This window comes from Sus scrofa, chromosome 9, assembly GCF_054392235.1.
Source record: "Sus scrofa isolate SSC_HxYL_T2T_F1_AM1 chromosome 9, Sscrofa_HxYL_maternal_Yorkshire_Landrace_v2.0, whole genome shotgun sequence".
In the NCBI taxonomy this organism is placed as follows: Eukaryota; Metazoa; Chordata; class Mammalia; order Artiodactyla; family Suidae; genus Sus; species Sus scrofa.
In genome coordinates, this window is record NC_139391.1 from 70461569 (window position 1) to 70478779 (window position 17211).

The window sequence follows — 17211 nt, forward strand, 5'->3', positions numbered from 1 at the left end:
TCTACAATCTAGACATTAATGATATCAACAAAAAGATTGGAACATGAAAAGGACTCAAAATTCTGAGATCAAACTTGGCATACAAAAATTAGGTATCTTATAGGTTTTACTATCTTAAGGTATTTCCTATCTTAAACATTCCAAGTTATTAACTATAGTTCTTTCATACAAATATTAAAGAAGGTGGTTAAGACATAATTTTGAGGTAAAACGTTAGGATTTCTTATGTGTACACTGATTACAAATGTAATTAAAGGTGTTCAAAATAAAAACAAGAAGTAAAAACAGAAGTTAGCTAAGCCAAAAGTAAGAAAATTATCTCAGGTAAGCAACAGAAAAATGACCAGAAGGTACACTAGACTTTCCCTCTGAAAACAAAGCCAGTAAACTGGCTTTGGACCAAGATCTTCCCATTTAAAATGAAGCAAAACCAGATGCACTGAACTATTTAATTAGGTTAGAAGAACTGCACAGAAAACAGAGTAAATTAGGTAATTTGGGGCTATGTGTAAGAGTCTTTGACAAGGGTATCTTTGTAAAGGTATCTAGTTTCAAAGCAATTAATTAAACTAGAAACATACTTACTACTTGATTTTGTGCCCAGATAGATACCACTCCACTAGAAATGGAGGCTATGATGGGTCGAACAGGATGCCACTAAATTTTAATGAAGCAAAGAAAAATCAGTTCTAAGAATGAATCCAAGATTTTCTGTATTACGTAAGTTACAAGAGCAAGCCATCCTTCTACTCACAGCCACATCCAAGAGGAGTTCGCCTCTCGTCCCGTGGAGAATCTTCACCAGGTTGCCAATGCTCTTCTCCCAGATGTACAGGGCATGCTGCCGGGCCGAACCTGCCACTATGTATTCCCCATCCCCAGAGAAACAACATTTCTTCCACGGGGTCCTAAAGGACAAAGAAAGTGCCCAAGGAGAACTGGAACCTGACCCCGGGCCACGAGTTAGCACATGTTCTTTCATGTTGGGATACACACCTGTTCACCAAGTCCTGCAATTTCTGCATGGGTTCAGGCTCGCCATCTCTGCCACAGGTTAAGATTTCTCTACCGTCATAAACTCTGATTATGCGATCTGCTGTGTTAATTAAAAAGCAACTACAGAAAGGATAAAAAATACCAATGCTAGAGGTCAGAAATCTGTTCCTGCTAGTATTTTCTATTACTACCAGTTACTTAGAACAGGACCACGAGACAACTAACAAATTAGAGACTGAGTGAAAATCTAAGCAACAGACTAGGCTACTTATGTACCTACTTGTCACCTTCCCCGCCAAAATATAATCTGAAGTGAGAAAATGCTTCATACTTCCTGTGCAATCCCTGAACTCTGTATGTACACGCTAGTCATCAGTATTTGACTAAAACTCAAAACCTCTAAATTGAAACCAGCTTCCCGAATTCACAACCTTACAGTTAAATACATACATATGTAAATACTTCATTTCTCTGGCCTGTTTTATACACAGTGTTCTTAATGAATTAATAAACGAAATACATCATTTTGGATTGCCCCAATTTTTTCCTGTAGTAACACCGAAATGTTGGAAATCTGTTTAAAATACAAGTTATTTTACCACCTTCTTACAAGACTTCACTAACTTTTTCCTAATTCAAAAGACTCTGACCATGGATGTCCTCTTGTTACAGTGTATAGTGTTCCTATATAAAGGAGGATGACCGTTACCTCTCTTACTGACAACCTATTCTTATTTCTGTTGATATGTACATCTACTTCTAGCTGGGCAACCAAATATATCAGAAAAACATCTGAAATTAAAAGAATAAATAAATAGGTTTTACGTAAGTAAAGTGCACATTCAGTTACTATGTAAATTCTGTGATATCAATTCTGATCGCAATACAATAGCTAATCTCTACCCAGTGCTTACCGTGTGCCAGGCATTTTGGTTCCAAGCATACATCGCTCAGACATCTTTTCTGTAAAGGAGCTGCCTATTAACCTCCAGATAAGATCTAACTGCTGGCTCAGTGCAGTACATTTTATAAACTGAAGAACCAGACACCGACAGTCTTGAATAACTTTTTTTAAGTAAACTTTTTTAAGAATGTAAGTATAATATACACAAAACCTGTGACTCTCACTGTATTTTTGCATTCTACTCACTTTTAAAACTGTCCCTAAAAAAAGACAGGTCTCACTTACCTGCCCTTCCGGGCAAACTCTATTGACTTAATGGCTGTGGTATTGCTTGTTCCAGTTGTTACTCTGAAGGAAGCCACAAGGTCCTGAGAATCTGTCTTTAGGACCAAAATCTAAAGTTTAAAAGAGAAAAAAAAAAGTATTCTGATAACACACAGTAATTAGATTTGGCTTCTGTTTCTAAAACTGGGCAGAGACTGGATAAAGCTATAAATATCTCTATTCTCATGTATTCGACTTGATTAAGTGCTACTGCCTTTTACCTCTCCAATTAAAGGACAGTGTCTTACCCTATTCTTGAAATATAATGTTAAATAAGCATTCTCCACAAGAGTCAAAAGATGGAGCAACCCAAGTATCCATCAACAGACAAGTGGATAAACAAAATGTGGTATATAGATACAATGGAATATTATTCAGGCTCAAAAAGGAAGGAAATTCTGACATAGAATACATCATGAATGAATCTTAAGGGGTATTATGCTAAGTGAAGTAAGACAGTCACAAAAAAAAAAAAAAGAAAAAAATACTAGATGAGTTTACTTATATGAAATACTAGAGTAGCCAAATTTATAGAGAAAGAAAATAGAAGGATGGGTTCCAGGAGCTGAATGGGAGTGGAGGACACCAAGCTATTATTATTATTATTATTATTAATTTTTTTTTTTTTTTGGTCTTTTTTGGTCTTCTTGGCTGCTCCCATGGCATATGGAGGTTCCCAGGCTAGGGGTCGAATCGGAGCTATAGATGTCGGCCTATGCCAGAGCCACAGCAACGCAGGATCCAAGCCTCGTCTGTGACCTACACTACAGCTCATGGCAACGCCAGATCCTTAACCCACTAAGCAAGGCCAGGGATCGAACCCGCAACCTCATGGTTCCTAGTCAGATTCGTTAACCACTGCGCCACGACAGGAACTCCACCAAGCTATTATTTATTTGTTTGTTTTTTGTTTGTTTGTTTTGTTTTGACATTTCTTGGGCTACTCCTGCGGCATATGGAGGTTCCCATGCTAGAGGTCGAATCAGAGCTGTAGCCGCCAGCCTACGCCAGAGCCACAGCAACGCGGGACCTGGGCCACATCTGCAACCTACACCACAGCTTACGGCAACGCTGGATCCTTAACCCACTGAGCAAGGCCAGGGATTGAACCCACAACCTCGTGGTTCATAGTCGGATTCGTTAACCACTGAGCCACAACGGGAACTCCACCAAGCTACTATTTAATGAATGTAAGATGAGTGCAAGATGAAAAGAGCTCTGGAAATAAATGATGGTGATGACTGCATAACAATGTGAATATACTTCACACCACTGAACTGTACACTTAAGAATGGTTAAGATGGTAAATTTTATATTAAGTATATTTTACCACAATTAAAGAAAAAAACCTGCCACTCTCCAAAGCAGCCATGAGACTGCACTAACCCATATGACCCAGTCAAAAAAAAACGAAGTGTAATGTAACTACAAAAAACTCTAGTAAGCTTAAAAAGGACCCTAAGGCTCACCTAACCCGATTTCTTAATGCACAAAACCATAGAATAAGCTAGCCTAAGTTATACAATATTTGAAGACCAAGATATCAGACTTTTGTAGTATTCCACTTGATAATATGACTTTTAAATTATCTAATTTAGTAACGACCCTTCACTACTAGCATTCAGTAAAGGCCCTCCATCCTTTTCAAGATCAAAAGACCTCTGATCACTCTAAATCCAAAGAACAGAAATCATGAAGGCTTGAGAAAAGAAGAGGCTGTATTTGCCATAGGCAGGAAGCATGCTTAGACCAGGGACAGAAGAAATTTCAAAGGAAGGAGAACAAGTAAACATGAAATGAGTCAATGAACAGGAAGACTGATGCTTATTTCACCAGCTTCTAAGCTTACCTTGCCTTTTGCATTTCCCGTGTAGATATATTCTCCTCGCCTATCAAAAGACGCAACCACGTTCAAATCAGAGTCATCGTCTACCGGCAGAACAACATGTTTGGAATCTGAAAGGGTCAACATGACAGGAGCAGATTTCATGGGACACACGAGAACCTTGTTCCTGTTTAAAAATATGAATAGTACATTGGCTGTTGCTTTGGTATCAGAAGGCTGATTCTCTGCCCTTTTCCCTAATTCCTCTCTACTACCGCAACAACTCTCCCAGCCCAAGAATACTCAAAATGTGAAAAAGCCTATTAAATTTCTAATAAAAGGGAAATGGAGTTCCTGCTGTGGCACAGTGAGTTAAGAATCCGACTGCAGCAGCTTGGCTCCCTGCAGAAGCGCAGGATCAATCCCCAGCCTGGCACAGTGGGGTAAAGGATCCGGCGTTGCTGCAGAGGCAACACAGGTCACAGCTACAGCTCGGATTCAATCTCTGGTCCAGGAACTTCCACATGTCATGGTGAAGCCATTAAAAAAAAAAAAAAAAGGAAAGAAAAGAAAAGAAAAAAGGAAACGACTAAGTTAAGTCATAGGATCCTACCTTGACAAAATAAAATGTGGTGATTAAAAATAAATATTAAGATGTAGCAAACCAGTAAAAAAAAAAAAAAAGTGTATGAAAAAAGTATGCATAAAAAAGTGAAAAAGCAAAATACTAAATAAAACTACGTAAAAATACATATTTATGTACATCTAATATAATAAATGCTTTGTGAGCCAATAAGTGCTTTGTGAGCGATGAAGCACCACACAATAAGCTTTATACTTAAAAGAGAACTTGACTAAAAGAGAACCTAGAGAAATGAAAATTGTTATATCTTGGTAGCAGAATGGTGGATAACTCTTTTTCTTAAATCCCCTACTAAAAAAATTCAAATAATCAGAGGAAAGCCTCAGGTCAAAGAACAGCTACTATGCTTTCTCTGGCTTTGCCCATTTCCAAAGTCCTAATTAATATAGGCCAACTTTTAATTATACAATGACAGTCTCTAAAATTGATTCAACAGAACCAACCTAGACAGAAAGATTTATGTAGAAGAGGTTTGAAGAGCTATGTACTTTTGCCCCCTAAAGCCTTAAACTGAAACTGTCATGAGCCTGGAGATAATCCACATAGCATTAGACCCACCCCAGAAGAGAAGAGCTCAGATTAAACATACTGATCTCGCGGATGATACTGGACTTTTAAGATGGGTGAAGGGAATCGAAACCTCTGGTCGCAGTCGCCGGAAAGAACATCCCACTGTGACACTATGTTATCAGTGGAAGCACTCACGAGCTTATGACCATCTCGACTCCAGCTGGAGAAGAAAAAAAGGATAACTTTTAGCATATATTCTAAGATATAAAGTATATCATATCACCCTTATAGATAAAAATACATGAGTAACACTAACTGCCCTAACTTCATGAGTCACCAATGTTTCTTCTTCTTTACCTTTTAAACATATACTCAAATCCACAACAAGCTTTCCTAACTAAGCAATGAATAAGAATGTTTTCACATCTTTGTATCTAGTAACAGAAGCTCTTAACAGTTGAAGGTAACACCACAAGTGGTTCAGTGAAAGAAAAAGAAACTAAAACATTTTAGCACAGTATAAAATCAGCTGGCATTTAAGGGCTTATGTGAAAAAAACAAACAGGTTTTCTATCCCTTGGGAAGGAGTCACTGAGCTTTCTGAAGTTGTCCTAGGAGTAGCATGATCATAATATAAACCAAAACAGTACAGATAAATATCTGTTTTAAAAGAAGTAAGAAAAGAATTAAGAAAGGAATTAATTCCTCCTACTAAGTAACAGTTAAACATCCTGGACATTACATAGAAAACAAACACAAAAAGCAAAATAGAAGACAGACCGGCTAGGGACTGCAGGATATGAGGAATGATACAACAGTGACTTCTCTGGATTTCCTTTTTGCCTCAACTCACATATCCCAGATCAGGTAATGGACAGGCCGACAACCTGGTGGTGTCAATCGGCACACACCAAAAAGCCTCCAAGAGAGCCTGCTTTCTCAAAATGGAAAGATATTACATGTTCATGGATTGGAAAAATCAATATTGTAAAAATGGCCACACTACCCAAAGCGATCTACAGAGTCAATGCAATCCCTATCAAATTACCCATGATATTTTTCACAGAACTAGAACAAACAATCCAAAAATTTATATGGAACCACAAAAGACCTGGAATTGCCAAAGCAATCCTGAGAAACAAAAACCAAGCAGGAGGCATAACTCTCCCAGACGTCAAGCAATATTACAAAGCCACAGTCATCAAAACAGTGTTATACTGGTATCAAAACAGACAGACAGACCAATGGAACAGAATAGAGAACCCAGAAATAAACCCTGATACCTATGGTCAATTAATCTTTGACAAAGGAGGCAAGAACATAAAATGGGAAAAAGAAAGTCTATTCAGCAAGTATTGCTGGGAAACCTGGACAGCTGCATGCAAAGCAATGAAACTAGAACACACCTTCACACCATGCACAAAAATAAATTCAAAATGGCTGAAAGACTTAAATATAAGACAAAACACTATCAAACTCCTGGAAGAGAACATAGGCAAAACATTCTCTGATATCAACCTCATGAATATTTTCTCAGGTCATTCTCCCAAGGCAATAGAAATAGAGCAAAAATAAACCAATGGGACCTAATCAAACTGACAAGCTTTTTGCACAGCAAAGGAAACAAAAAAGAAACCAAAAAGACAACTTACAGAATGGGAGAAAATAGTTTCAAATGCTGCAACGGACAAGGGCTTAATCTCTAGAATATACAAGCAACTTATACAATGCAACAGTAAAAAAGCCAACCATCCAATGGAAAAATGGGCAAAAGACCCAAATAGATATTTCTCCAAGGAAGATGTACAGATGGCCAACAAGCACATGAAAAAATGCTCAACATTCCTGATTATTAGAGAAATGAAAATCAAAACTACCATGAGATACCACCTCACTCCAGTTAGAATGGCCCTCATTAATAAGTCCACAAATAACAAGTGCTGGAGGGGTTGTGGAGAAAAGGGAACCCTCCTGCACTGTTGGTGGGAATGTAAGCTGGTACAGCCACCATGGAGAACAATATGGAGATATCTTAGAAATCTATACATAGAACTACCATAGCAATCCCACTCTTGGGCATATATCCAGACAAAACTTTCCTTAAAAAAGACACATGCACCCGCATGTTCATTGCAACACTATTCACAATAGCCAAGACATGGAAACAACCCAAATGTCCATTAACAAATGATTGGATTAGGAAGATGTGGTATATATACACAATGGAATACTACGCAGCCATTAAAAAGAACAACATAATGCCATTTGCAGCAACATGGATGGAACTAGAAACTCTCATACTGAGAGAAATAAGTCAGAAAGAGAAAGAGAAATACCATACGATAACACTTATAACTGGAATCTAATATACAGCACAAATGAACATCTCCACAGAAAAGAAAATCATGGACTTGGGGAATAGACTTGTGGTTGCCTGGGGGGGAGAGGGTGGGAGTGGGAGGGATGGGGAGCTTGGGGTTATTGGATGCAAACTATTGCTCTTGGAATGGATTTACAATGAGATCCTGCTGTGTAGCATTGAGAACTATGTCTAGATACTTACGTTGCAACAGAACAATGGGAGGAAAAGGATTGTATACATGTATGTGTAACTTGGTCCCCATGCTGTACAGCTGGAAAAAAAAAAAATTAAAAAAAAAAAAAAAAAAAGAGCCTGCTTTCTCTAGCCAAAGGACCAGCAAAGGACAGCCCAGAAAAACACAAAACTTTTAGACAATAATCACTCTACTCCAGCAAACATCACAGAAAAACCTGCAACCCCCACCTCCAGCCCAGTCAACATGGTCTAAATGAGAATCTTCCACTCTTGCCTGTTATAGTAAAGCATCCTTCCCCTCTAACTGCAGTTGTGTATGAGAGAAGGACCAGTGGGCACACAGACTTTCATGCCCACCAGGCAGTAATTATGACCTCACACAGTGTTAGTGGAGGCGACATGGGGAGTAGGGATAATGTGTTCCTATCCTTCCCAGCCACTAAGAGGCCTAGTGGAGAGCCTGAACTTCCAACCCTACCGAGCATCATGAAGCCAACTGAGAAGCTTGGACTTCTACCCCATGTAGCACTAACAAGACAGTGCCCTCCCTCCTGCCTTGCCCCATGCAGTATCAGTCAGAGTAGGCCTGCTAAAGAGAAGATTTAAATAAGCTCTACAGGCTCATAACACAATACCCAATGAAACTAACATAACACTGTAAATCAACTATACTTCAATTAAAATATATATATATATATATATATATATATATATATCTCCAAAATAGTTTCAACTGAAACCACTATCAACCCAAAACAAAGAAAATCTCTAATTGAATGAGAAATGATAATAGATACTAACACAGAGATTAAACAGATGTTAGAATTATCTGACAAGGTTTTTTTTTGTCTTTTTGCCTTTTTTTTTAGGGCCGCACTTGCGGCATATGGACGTTCCCAGGCTAGGGGTTGAACCGGTAACCTCATGGTTCCTAGTCAGATTCGTTTCCACTGTACCATGATGGGAACTCCCATCTGACAAGGATTTTAATACAGCCATCATTAAAATGCTTTCATAAGCAATTACAAACCTGCTTGAAACAAATGAAAAAAAAAGTCTCAGCAAAGAAACAGAAGATATAGAGAAAAGAACCAATTGAGAATTTTACATCTGAAAAATATAAAAACTGAAATTAAAAAACTTGAAAGATGGGTTTGGCAGCCAGAGGAAAAGAATCAGTAAACTGCATGACAGAATAATAAAAATCACCCAATCTGAACAATAGAAAGAAAACAGAATGAAAAAATATAAATAAACTGAGCCTCAAGGACCTGTGGGACTATAACAAAAGATCTAATCTCCATGGCATCGGGGTCCTAGAAGGAGAGAAAAGAATGAGGCTTACAAATATTTGAAGAAATAGTAGCTGAAAATTTCCCAATTTCAGCAAAAGATATAAAACAAAGATTCAAGAAGCTGAGCAAGGAGTTACCTCTGTGGCTCAGTGGGTTAAGAACCTGACTAGTATCCATGATGATAATTGGTTCAATCCCTGGCTTCATTCAGTGGGTAAAGGATCCAGTATAGCCACAAGCTGCGTGTAGGCTGCAGATGTGGCTTGGATCTGGTGTTGCTGTGCCTATGGTATAGGCCAGCAGCTGCAGCGCTGATTCGACCCCTAGCCCGGGAACTTCCATATGACACAAGTGTGGCCATTAAAAAAAAAAAAAGTAGAAGCAGCAGCTGAGCAAAACTCAAAAAGAAATCCACTCTAATTCACAAAGACAAACTCCTGAAAACCAAAGACAAAAATCTTGAAAACTACAAGGGAACTATGGGGAACAGCAATTAATATGACAGGAGATTTCTCATCAGAAATCACGGAGACCAAAAAGGAAGCTACAGGTTTCTTAGGTGCTGAAATAAAGAACTATCAACCCAAACTCTACATCCAGAGAGAACAGCCTACAAGAGCAAAGGGGTAAGAGTTCCCGTAGTGGCTCAGCAGCAATCAATCCAACTAGTATCCATGAGGACGCAGGTTCGATCCTGGCCTCACTCGGTTAAGGATCTGGCATTGCTGTGAGCTGCGGTGTAGGTCGCAGATATGGCTCAGATCCTGCATTGCTGCGGCTGCAGCATAGGCCAGTGCCTACAGCTCCAATTCAACCCCTAGTCTGAGAGCCTCCATGTGCCACAGGTGAGGCCCTAAAAAGACAAGACACTCAAAAAAAATAAGCACGGAGTAAATCAAGACATTTGTAAACAGCAGACCTACCCTAATAAAAGAATGGCTCAAGGAAGTTACCTAAACAGAAGGGAAACAATAAAAGAAGGAATCTTAGAACATCAGGAAGAAAAAATAATGAGTTAAAAAAAAAATTAAGTACGTTTTCTCCTCTTAAGTTTTCATGTTTGAAAAATTTAACATTGCCTTACATAGGTATCCATATACAGAGAGGAAATGTTTATAAGATAATTATATTATAAATAAGGAAGGGTAAAGGGATATAAAGAGAAGGTTTCTACACTTCACTTAATGCCAAGACCCCTTGTTTCTACCATTTCTCACATCTGCACCATTCAGCTCCATTCTAACCACACCAATCTATCCTCTTCATTTCTAGCCTAGCCACTGCGACCCTCTCGTTTTCATTCACTGTCCCCTTCAATCTCTCCTCCACATGTTCTTCTAGAGATCTTTCTAAAATAAAAGGCTCATCATGTCACAGTACCTAGAGGATAAAGTTAAAATTCATAGCGTGGCACGCAATGTCCTCCGAGGACCTCACTTAACCCCAGCTGCCGCCATCTCACATCTTTTACACCACAATCCAGCTAATCTGAACTACCTGCTATTCCCCATCTTACCACACCTGTTTCAAGCTGATATGCCTTTACCTATGCAGCATCTTCTGCTAGGAATACAACTGTCAAACATCTACTCATCTAACAAGTTTTTTTTTGGTCTTTTGTCCTTTTAGGGCTGAACCTATGGCACATGGAGGTTCCCAGGCTAGGGGTCTAATCCGAGCTGTAGCTACTGGCCTACGCCACAGCCACAGCCACAGCCACTCGAGATCCGAGCCGCGTCTGCAACCTACACCACAGCTCACGGCAACACCAGATCCTTAACCCATTGAGCCAGGCCAGGGATCAAACCTGCAACCTCATGGTTCCTGGTCGGATTTGTTTCCGCTGCACCATGACAGGAACTCCTCATCTTACAAGTTTGAGGCTGAAATGGTCTCATCTTTGAAGACTTTCCTGATCACTATTCTCCAATACAGTTGACCATTTCCTCTTTCACACCTTCATCTCCACTAACTCTCGAAACACAGTTCTTGCAGAGGACCTATAAAGCTTTAGTGCATGTACCTGTATGCACATGCACCTCCCCCAATCAAAAATTTCTCCTTGTTTTTGTGTCCCCAATGCCTAAAACAGTATCTAGTACATAATTCATGTTCCATGTTTGCTGAAGGAATGACTATATGACAGAAAACCTTTATGTTCAAAGATGCTGACTAAACATTACACAGCAAGGAAAAAAAAAATGGCTAAGTAAACTACAGTTTATCTATCCAATAGCTATTGAAAAAGTTTTTAAAGGTTATACAAGCAGGGAAATGTCTGGACATTATTAGAGAAGAAAAAAACAATATAAAATAAAACACAGCACAATTACAAAACTACGCTTTTTGAAAATAATATATAGTGACAAATCAAAATATTAATACTAATATCTGGGTGATAAGACTATGGGAGATAGTCTATCTTCTTTCTACTTTGCTATATTTTCCATAATTTTCTAAATGAGTGTTACTTTATAATAAAAATATATGTATATTTTTAGTGGTAGGAGTTCTAAATTTAGATTGAGATGATGGTTGGGCAATTCTGAATATATTAAAAACAGTGAAATGTACATTTTAACTGGGTGGATATTACAGTAAGTGACATATATTTATATCTTTAAAAAAGCTGATAAAAATGTATGTATCTACTTAAATTTACTGCAAGAACACAACAATAAAAAAGAAGTAAAATGCAAAGGAACTGCAAGGGACCTAAGAAATCATCGAGGCCAGTTTTCTCATTTTGCATATTAGAGAAATGTTTCGGCCAAAGTCACCAGTTCATTAGTGGCCAAACTTATTCTGGGATTCAGGCCTCTTCCCAATCCACTGCTGCTTCTATTTCGTAGACAAAAGGAAATATATTAGTTTAATAAATCTAGATTTCACTAAGTATTTTTTTTGGCCCTGAGTTCATTTAAAAGATGTGCTGTCCCCAAATAAAACTGTCTGAAACAGTCTCTGAGAATAAGAATGAAATCAGGGGAATTTATTTAACACCAGATTTCAGCTCGATACATTTGATAGAAAGCTTTAACAACTATAATTCAATGAAGAAACAGGCATATTTGTGATCACTAAAACTGCTGGAACTGAAGAAATCTGGACAGGGCTGGACTTGCTGACTTCCAAGCTACCCTCCTAACCAAGGATTTTTTAATTCTAAATGAAAAGGCACTATCACAAATATACTATAGTTACAATCTATAAATGTCTCATTTCAATACTGAAATAGTCTCAGAGCCTGATATAGATCCATATTACACTGAATGTCTCCCCACAAAGGTGTTCGTTCAAGGACAGCATGGGTTCAAGGTCTCTGTAAACTGTGAGAAATTATGTTATTAATGGTCAAATATTTAAAACTCTAAATATTAAAACAAATTTGAGATGAACAATTACACAGTCGCCATTCATCCAATTTAATTCATATTTAATATATTAATTTTAAAATTCCTTACCATAAAGAACAGACTGGATGGATGTGCGCACTGATTATTTTAGCGATGCCTCTTGTCAAGAAATCCCAGATGACAATTCGGCCATCATTACAGCCAACGGCAAGCAGAGTGCCCCACCTGTTAAAGGTGCAAGTCAGGGCCATGCTGATACAATCCAAAGTTCCATCAGCTTCCTAAAGATCAAAACGAACATAGGAATATAGCCAGGTAATTGAAATTATTTCTTAAAGGTTCTCTAACATCTATACTTCTCTTGAATTTAAGTCATGAAGTATACCAAAATATTCTCTATGTGTGTTTTTATAGCCAATGGAGAAACACTTATAAAAGCTAACAGAGGAGTTCCCATTGTGGCTCAGTGGTTGGCGAATCCAACTAGGAACCATGAGGTTGCGGGTTCGATCCCTGGCCTCACGCAGTGGGTTAAGGATCCAGCATTGCCGTGGTGTAGGTTGCAGACGCGGCTCAGATCTGATGTTGCTGTTGCTATGGCTGTGGTGTAGGCCGTCAGCTGTCACTCCGATTGGACCCCTAGCCTGGGAACCTCCATATGCTGCAGGTGTGGCCCTAGAAAAGACAAAAAAATTTTTTAAATAAACAAATAAAATAAAAGCCAACAGAGAATTTTTGGAAACAGATATGATCAATCCCTTCCATTAGTACTATAACTTTGTAAAACACTCTGGAGGGCAATCAGGCAAAATAAAACACCAAGCATTATCCTACTGACCAAGTAATCACAGTGGCTTGAAATTTATTCCAAGAAAAATCATCTAAAACAAAACCCCTGTGTAACATTAGGAAAGTCAAATAAATGATTTTATATTAATAGCAAGCCACTTACTTAATCATGACTATACTAAAACACACTCCAAGTATTACAAAATATTTTTACATTAAAAAAAGTAAAACCTACAGTACACATATTATTACTATGTAAAAACATGGATCAAAACTATAAAAGCACACACACACACAAATCTACAAACAGGTGATGGTGCTGTTGGTGAGAATGCTTCCACTTTTTCAATTTAAAAGGAAATGAAACATAAGATTTACATTATGGTGAGATTTCCAGCTAATATTGCCTATCTACTTCCCTCTCTGCTCAAAATTAAACATCTAGTCCCTTATTATAGCAAAAAATATCACACTTAATGCTTCTATTGTCAAGAAAGAAAAAAAGATGAAAACATTGTTTCCACTAAAATAGAAAAGCTAGTAAGTTACTGTTTCTAAAATCTCATGACTATACTCTTACCTCTGGATAATTCTGCCCAAAGGACTCTGCAACAAAGCAAAGAAAGTTAATGTAACATACGCAACATACCAGGAATCCTACAGCTCAGAATGGTGTACAGCAGTGGTCTGCAAAGTGTGAATGGGGAACTAACACCCTTTCAGGGACTCCGTGAGGTCACATCTATTTTCATTATCATGCCAAGACAGTATTTGTCTTTTCACTCTCATTATCTCTTTAGTTTACAGAGGAGTTCTCCTGAGGCTATACAACATGTGATACTGAAACAGCATGAACACAGAATCCAGCCAACTTCTATTTAGGCAAATATTTAATGTTTTTAAAAATGTAAAACAATACCACTCTTGTCACAAAATATGTGCTGTTTCAGAAAGTAGTTATTTTTCATAAAATATTATTAATGTATGAGGTTTTATGGGTTTTTTATATAACAAATTTTAAAAAATCAAATCAGAAATTCCAGTCGTGGTGCAGTGGTTAATGAATCTGACTAGGAACCATGAGGTTGCCCACTGGCCTTGCTCAGTGGGCTAAGGATCCAGCATTGCCATGAGCTGGGGTGTAGGTTGCAGACGTGGCTTGGATCCTGCGTTGCTGTGGCTGTGGCGTAGGCCGGTGGCTACAGCTCCAATTAGACCCCTAGCCTGGTAATTTCCATATGCCACAGGAGCAGCCCTACAAAAGGCAAAAAGACAAAAAATAAATAAATAAATAAATAAATTTAAAAAAATCAAATCAAATTATTTTAAATCCCAACTACTCTCTTAAAACCTTTGTTAACAGCAGCCAACCAACAGCCTTCATTCCCCTTCCTAATAATAGCATTTAGGCTATAACATAATCTGATAGTTGGTTAAACACACAATTCTCTATATTAATTTCTTAAGCAAATACCATTTTGGTACAGCCATCTCTGTTTGGTATTTATACATTAGTAATAAACATTTTGAGCTACAGTATGATGATACTGCCTGCCTGTCAAAAGTTTAATGGTTAGAAGTTTTTATGCAGTAGCAACATCTTTACCAGTATTTACTTATATTATTACCTATTTTATTACAGTGGTATTTAAACTATACTCTGAGAACTAAAGATCCAAGGAAGCTGTTTTACATTCAAGGCATCCAAATAAGATTTCACTTAAAGAAGCAGCCTACTATTTTTAAGTCTTTTACCATCTGATTCAGCAATTCTACTCCTGAATACCTACATATATACATACACACATGCATATGTATGTATGTTCATTAACCGCTGAGCCACACGGGAACTCCTGAATATATACTTAAAGAAAATAAAAACACTAACTCTAAAAGATACATGCACCCTAATGTTCACAGCAGCATTATTTACAATATCCAATATATGGAAGCAACCTCAATGTCCACCAACAGACAAAGAAATTACAGGGTGTGTGCATATGTGTGTGTGTTTATGTGCCCATATGTATGACTATTTATTTACATAATGAAATATTTCTCAGCCATAAAAAAGAATGAAATTTTGCCACTTGCAACAACATGGATGGACCTGGAGGGTATTATGATTAGTGAAATAAGTCAGACAGAAACAAATTCTGTACATTATATGTGGAATCTAAACAATAAAACAGGAGCCGTTGTGGCTCAGTGGAAACAAATCTGACTAGTATCCACGAGGACACAGGTTTGAGCCCTGGGCTCACTCAGTAGGTTAAGGATCCAGCGTGCCATGAGCTGTGGTGTAGGTCACAGACATGGCTTGGATCTGGCGTTGCTGTGGCTGTGGAGAAGGCTGGCAGCTACAGCTCTCATTCAATCCCTAGCCTCGGAACTTCCATGTGCCACAGGGTTTGGCCCTAAAAATATTTATAAAATAAAATAAAAAATAAAACAAATGAAAGAATATTACAACACAGAAACAGGCTCACAGATGTAGAGGACAAACTAGTGGTTACCAGAGGAGAGAGTGAAGAAAGGAGCAAAATAGGGGCAGTGGATTAAGAAGTACAAACTACTATATATAAAAAAGCTATGAGGACATACCATACAGCATGGGGAATACAGCCAATAACTTATAATAACTTCAAATATAATCTATAAAAATACTGCACCACTATGCTGTACACCCAAAACATAATACTATATATCAACTATATGACAATTAAAAAAAAAAAAAAGAAGATATCTACTTGGGAGTTCCCAGTTGTGGCTTAGCGGGTTAAGAACCTGACAGTGTCCATGAGGATGTGAGTTCAATCCTTGGCCTCGCTCAGTGAGTTTAGGATCCCGCATTGCCTCAAGCTGCAGCACAGGTCCAGATGCGGCTCATATCCCTGCCGCTGTGGCTGTGGTGTAGGCAGGTGGCTGCAGCTCAAATTTGACCCCTAGCCTGGGAACTTCCATGTGCCCCAGGTGTGGCCCTAAAAAGCGGGGGTGGGGGGAGAAAAACTCAGCTCATCTCAGGTGCTTTAGTTGGAGCCTGAGCAAGAATACTGTCAAGTAGGGTTATGGGAGGGAGCACAAAGCCACTTCCTAAGAATGCTCAAGACCACTTTCATGTTCTTCATCCTCCCATCATCTAACATTGAACATTTTGTTACAATTTAGATTCTTGGGCTTGGTTTTAGGGACCATGAAAGGGGGGAAAAGATGCCCAAATACATAGATGCCAAAGAAATAAAACCAGGTCTGATTTAATGTCATAATACACTTGATAATTCAAAAAAACATGAATGACTTTCATACAAAAGATGCATTTCCAAAACTGATTCCTAAAGAAAAATTCTTGACTGATCAACGAGGCAGGAACACACTGAAAAGTTGGTTGTTAAAGAGTTCCCATTAAAATAATTTTTAATTTAAAAAAAAAAAGGGACAGCAGGCCCATATGGTGTTACGAACAATTTCTCCTAAATCTCAAGGCACAGATATTAGTGTTTGATAAAACCAACACAGATGATACCAAAACCTGATACAGATGGTACAAAAAAGAAAAGTCTCTTTCACTTAAGAACATAAATGATACAGGATATTTCACCTTTAGATTCTGCAGAAATGAAAAATAATTTCTAGCATCGTATACTATGATAACCAAATTCTAAATACGAAAAATCTGGAGTTATTATTCTACCACTTAGGAAGGCATAATGATATGGGGTGAGGGAGAGGGCAGGGATGTTACAGGCCTAATCCAAACTCACTCCAGACAAACAAACAATAGCACAAGGCACTCTATATCCTTGGTCAAAAATGTTTAAGAGCCATACAATCCTGAGTAGATGCTAAAAAAAAAATAAATTTGCTAAAACTCAACAGCCCATTCTAATAATAGCCACTACTAGCAGAAGGCTATACTAAATGATAAAAACTATTGACCAAAAACAATTACCATTCCAAAAGATAAAATATTAAAACCACTTCCATTAGTACCAGCAACTAGAAAGGGATATAT

The 17211-nt window shown here is 38.0% G+C and overlaps 1 protein-coding gene across 4 annotated transcripts in view; it reads right to left on the reverse strand.

Moving 5' to 3' along the window:
- The window catches only part of RBBP5 (RB binding protein 5, histone lysine methyltransferase complex subunit), a 37980-nt gene that overhangs the window by 13196 nt on the left and 7573 nt on the right, over nt 1–17211 (reverse strand). For 2 of the 4 annotated variants that reach the window (XM_084976831.1, XM_013979609.3), the window contains exons 2-9: nt 13780–13805; nt 12519–12635; nt 5282–5422; nt 4074–4236; nt 2186–2295; nt 997–1116; nt 755–908; nt 586–657 (exon numbers count right to left, since the gene is read on the reverse strand). In XM_084976831.1, coding sequence (XP_084832957.1) covers nt 586–657; nt 755–908; nt 997–1116; nt 2186–2295; nt 4074–4214 — 597 coding nt within the window. In that variant the 5' untranslated portion in view covers nt 4215–4236; nt 5282–5422; nt 12519–12635; nt 13780–13805. Of the gene's footprint in view, nt 1–585; nt 658–754; nt 909–996; nt 1117–2185; nt 2296–4073; nt 4237–5281; nt 5423–12518; nt 12692–13779; nt 13806–17211 lie in introns of all 4 variants that reach the window. The other 2 variants (XM_003482656.5, XM_003482655.5) reach the window with 1 other exon arrangement.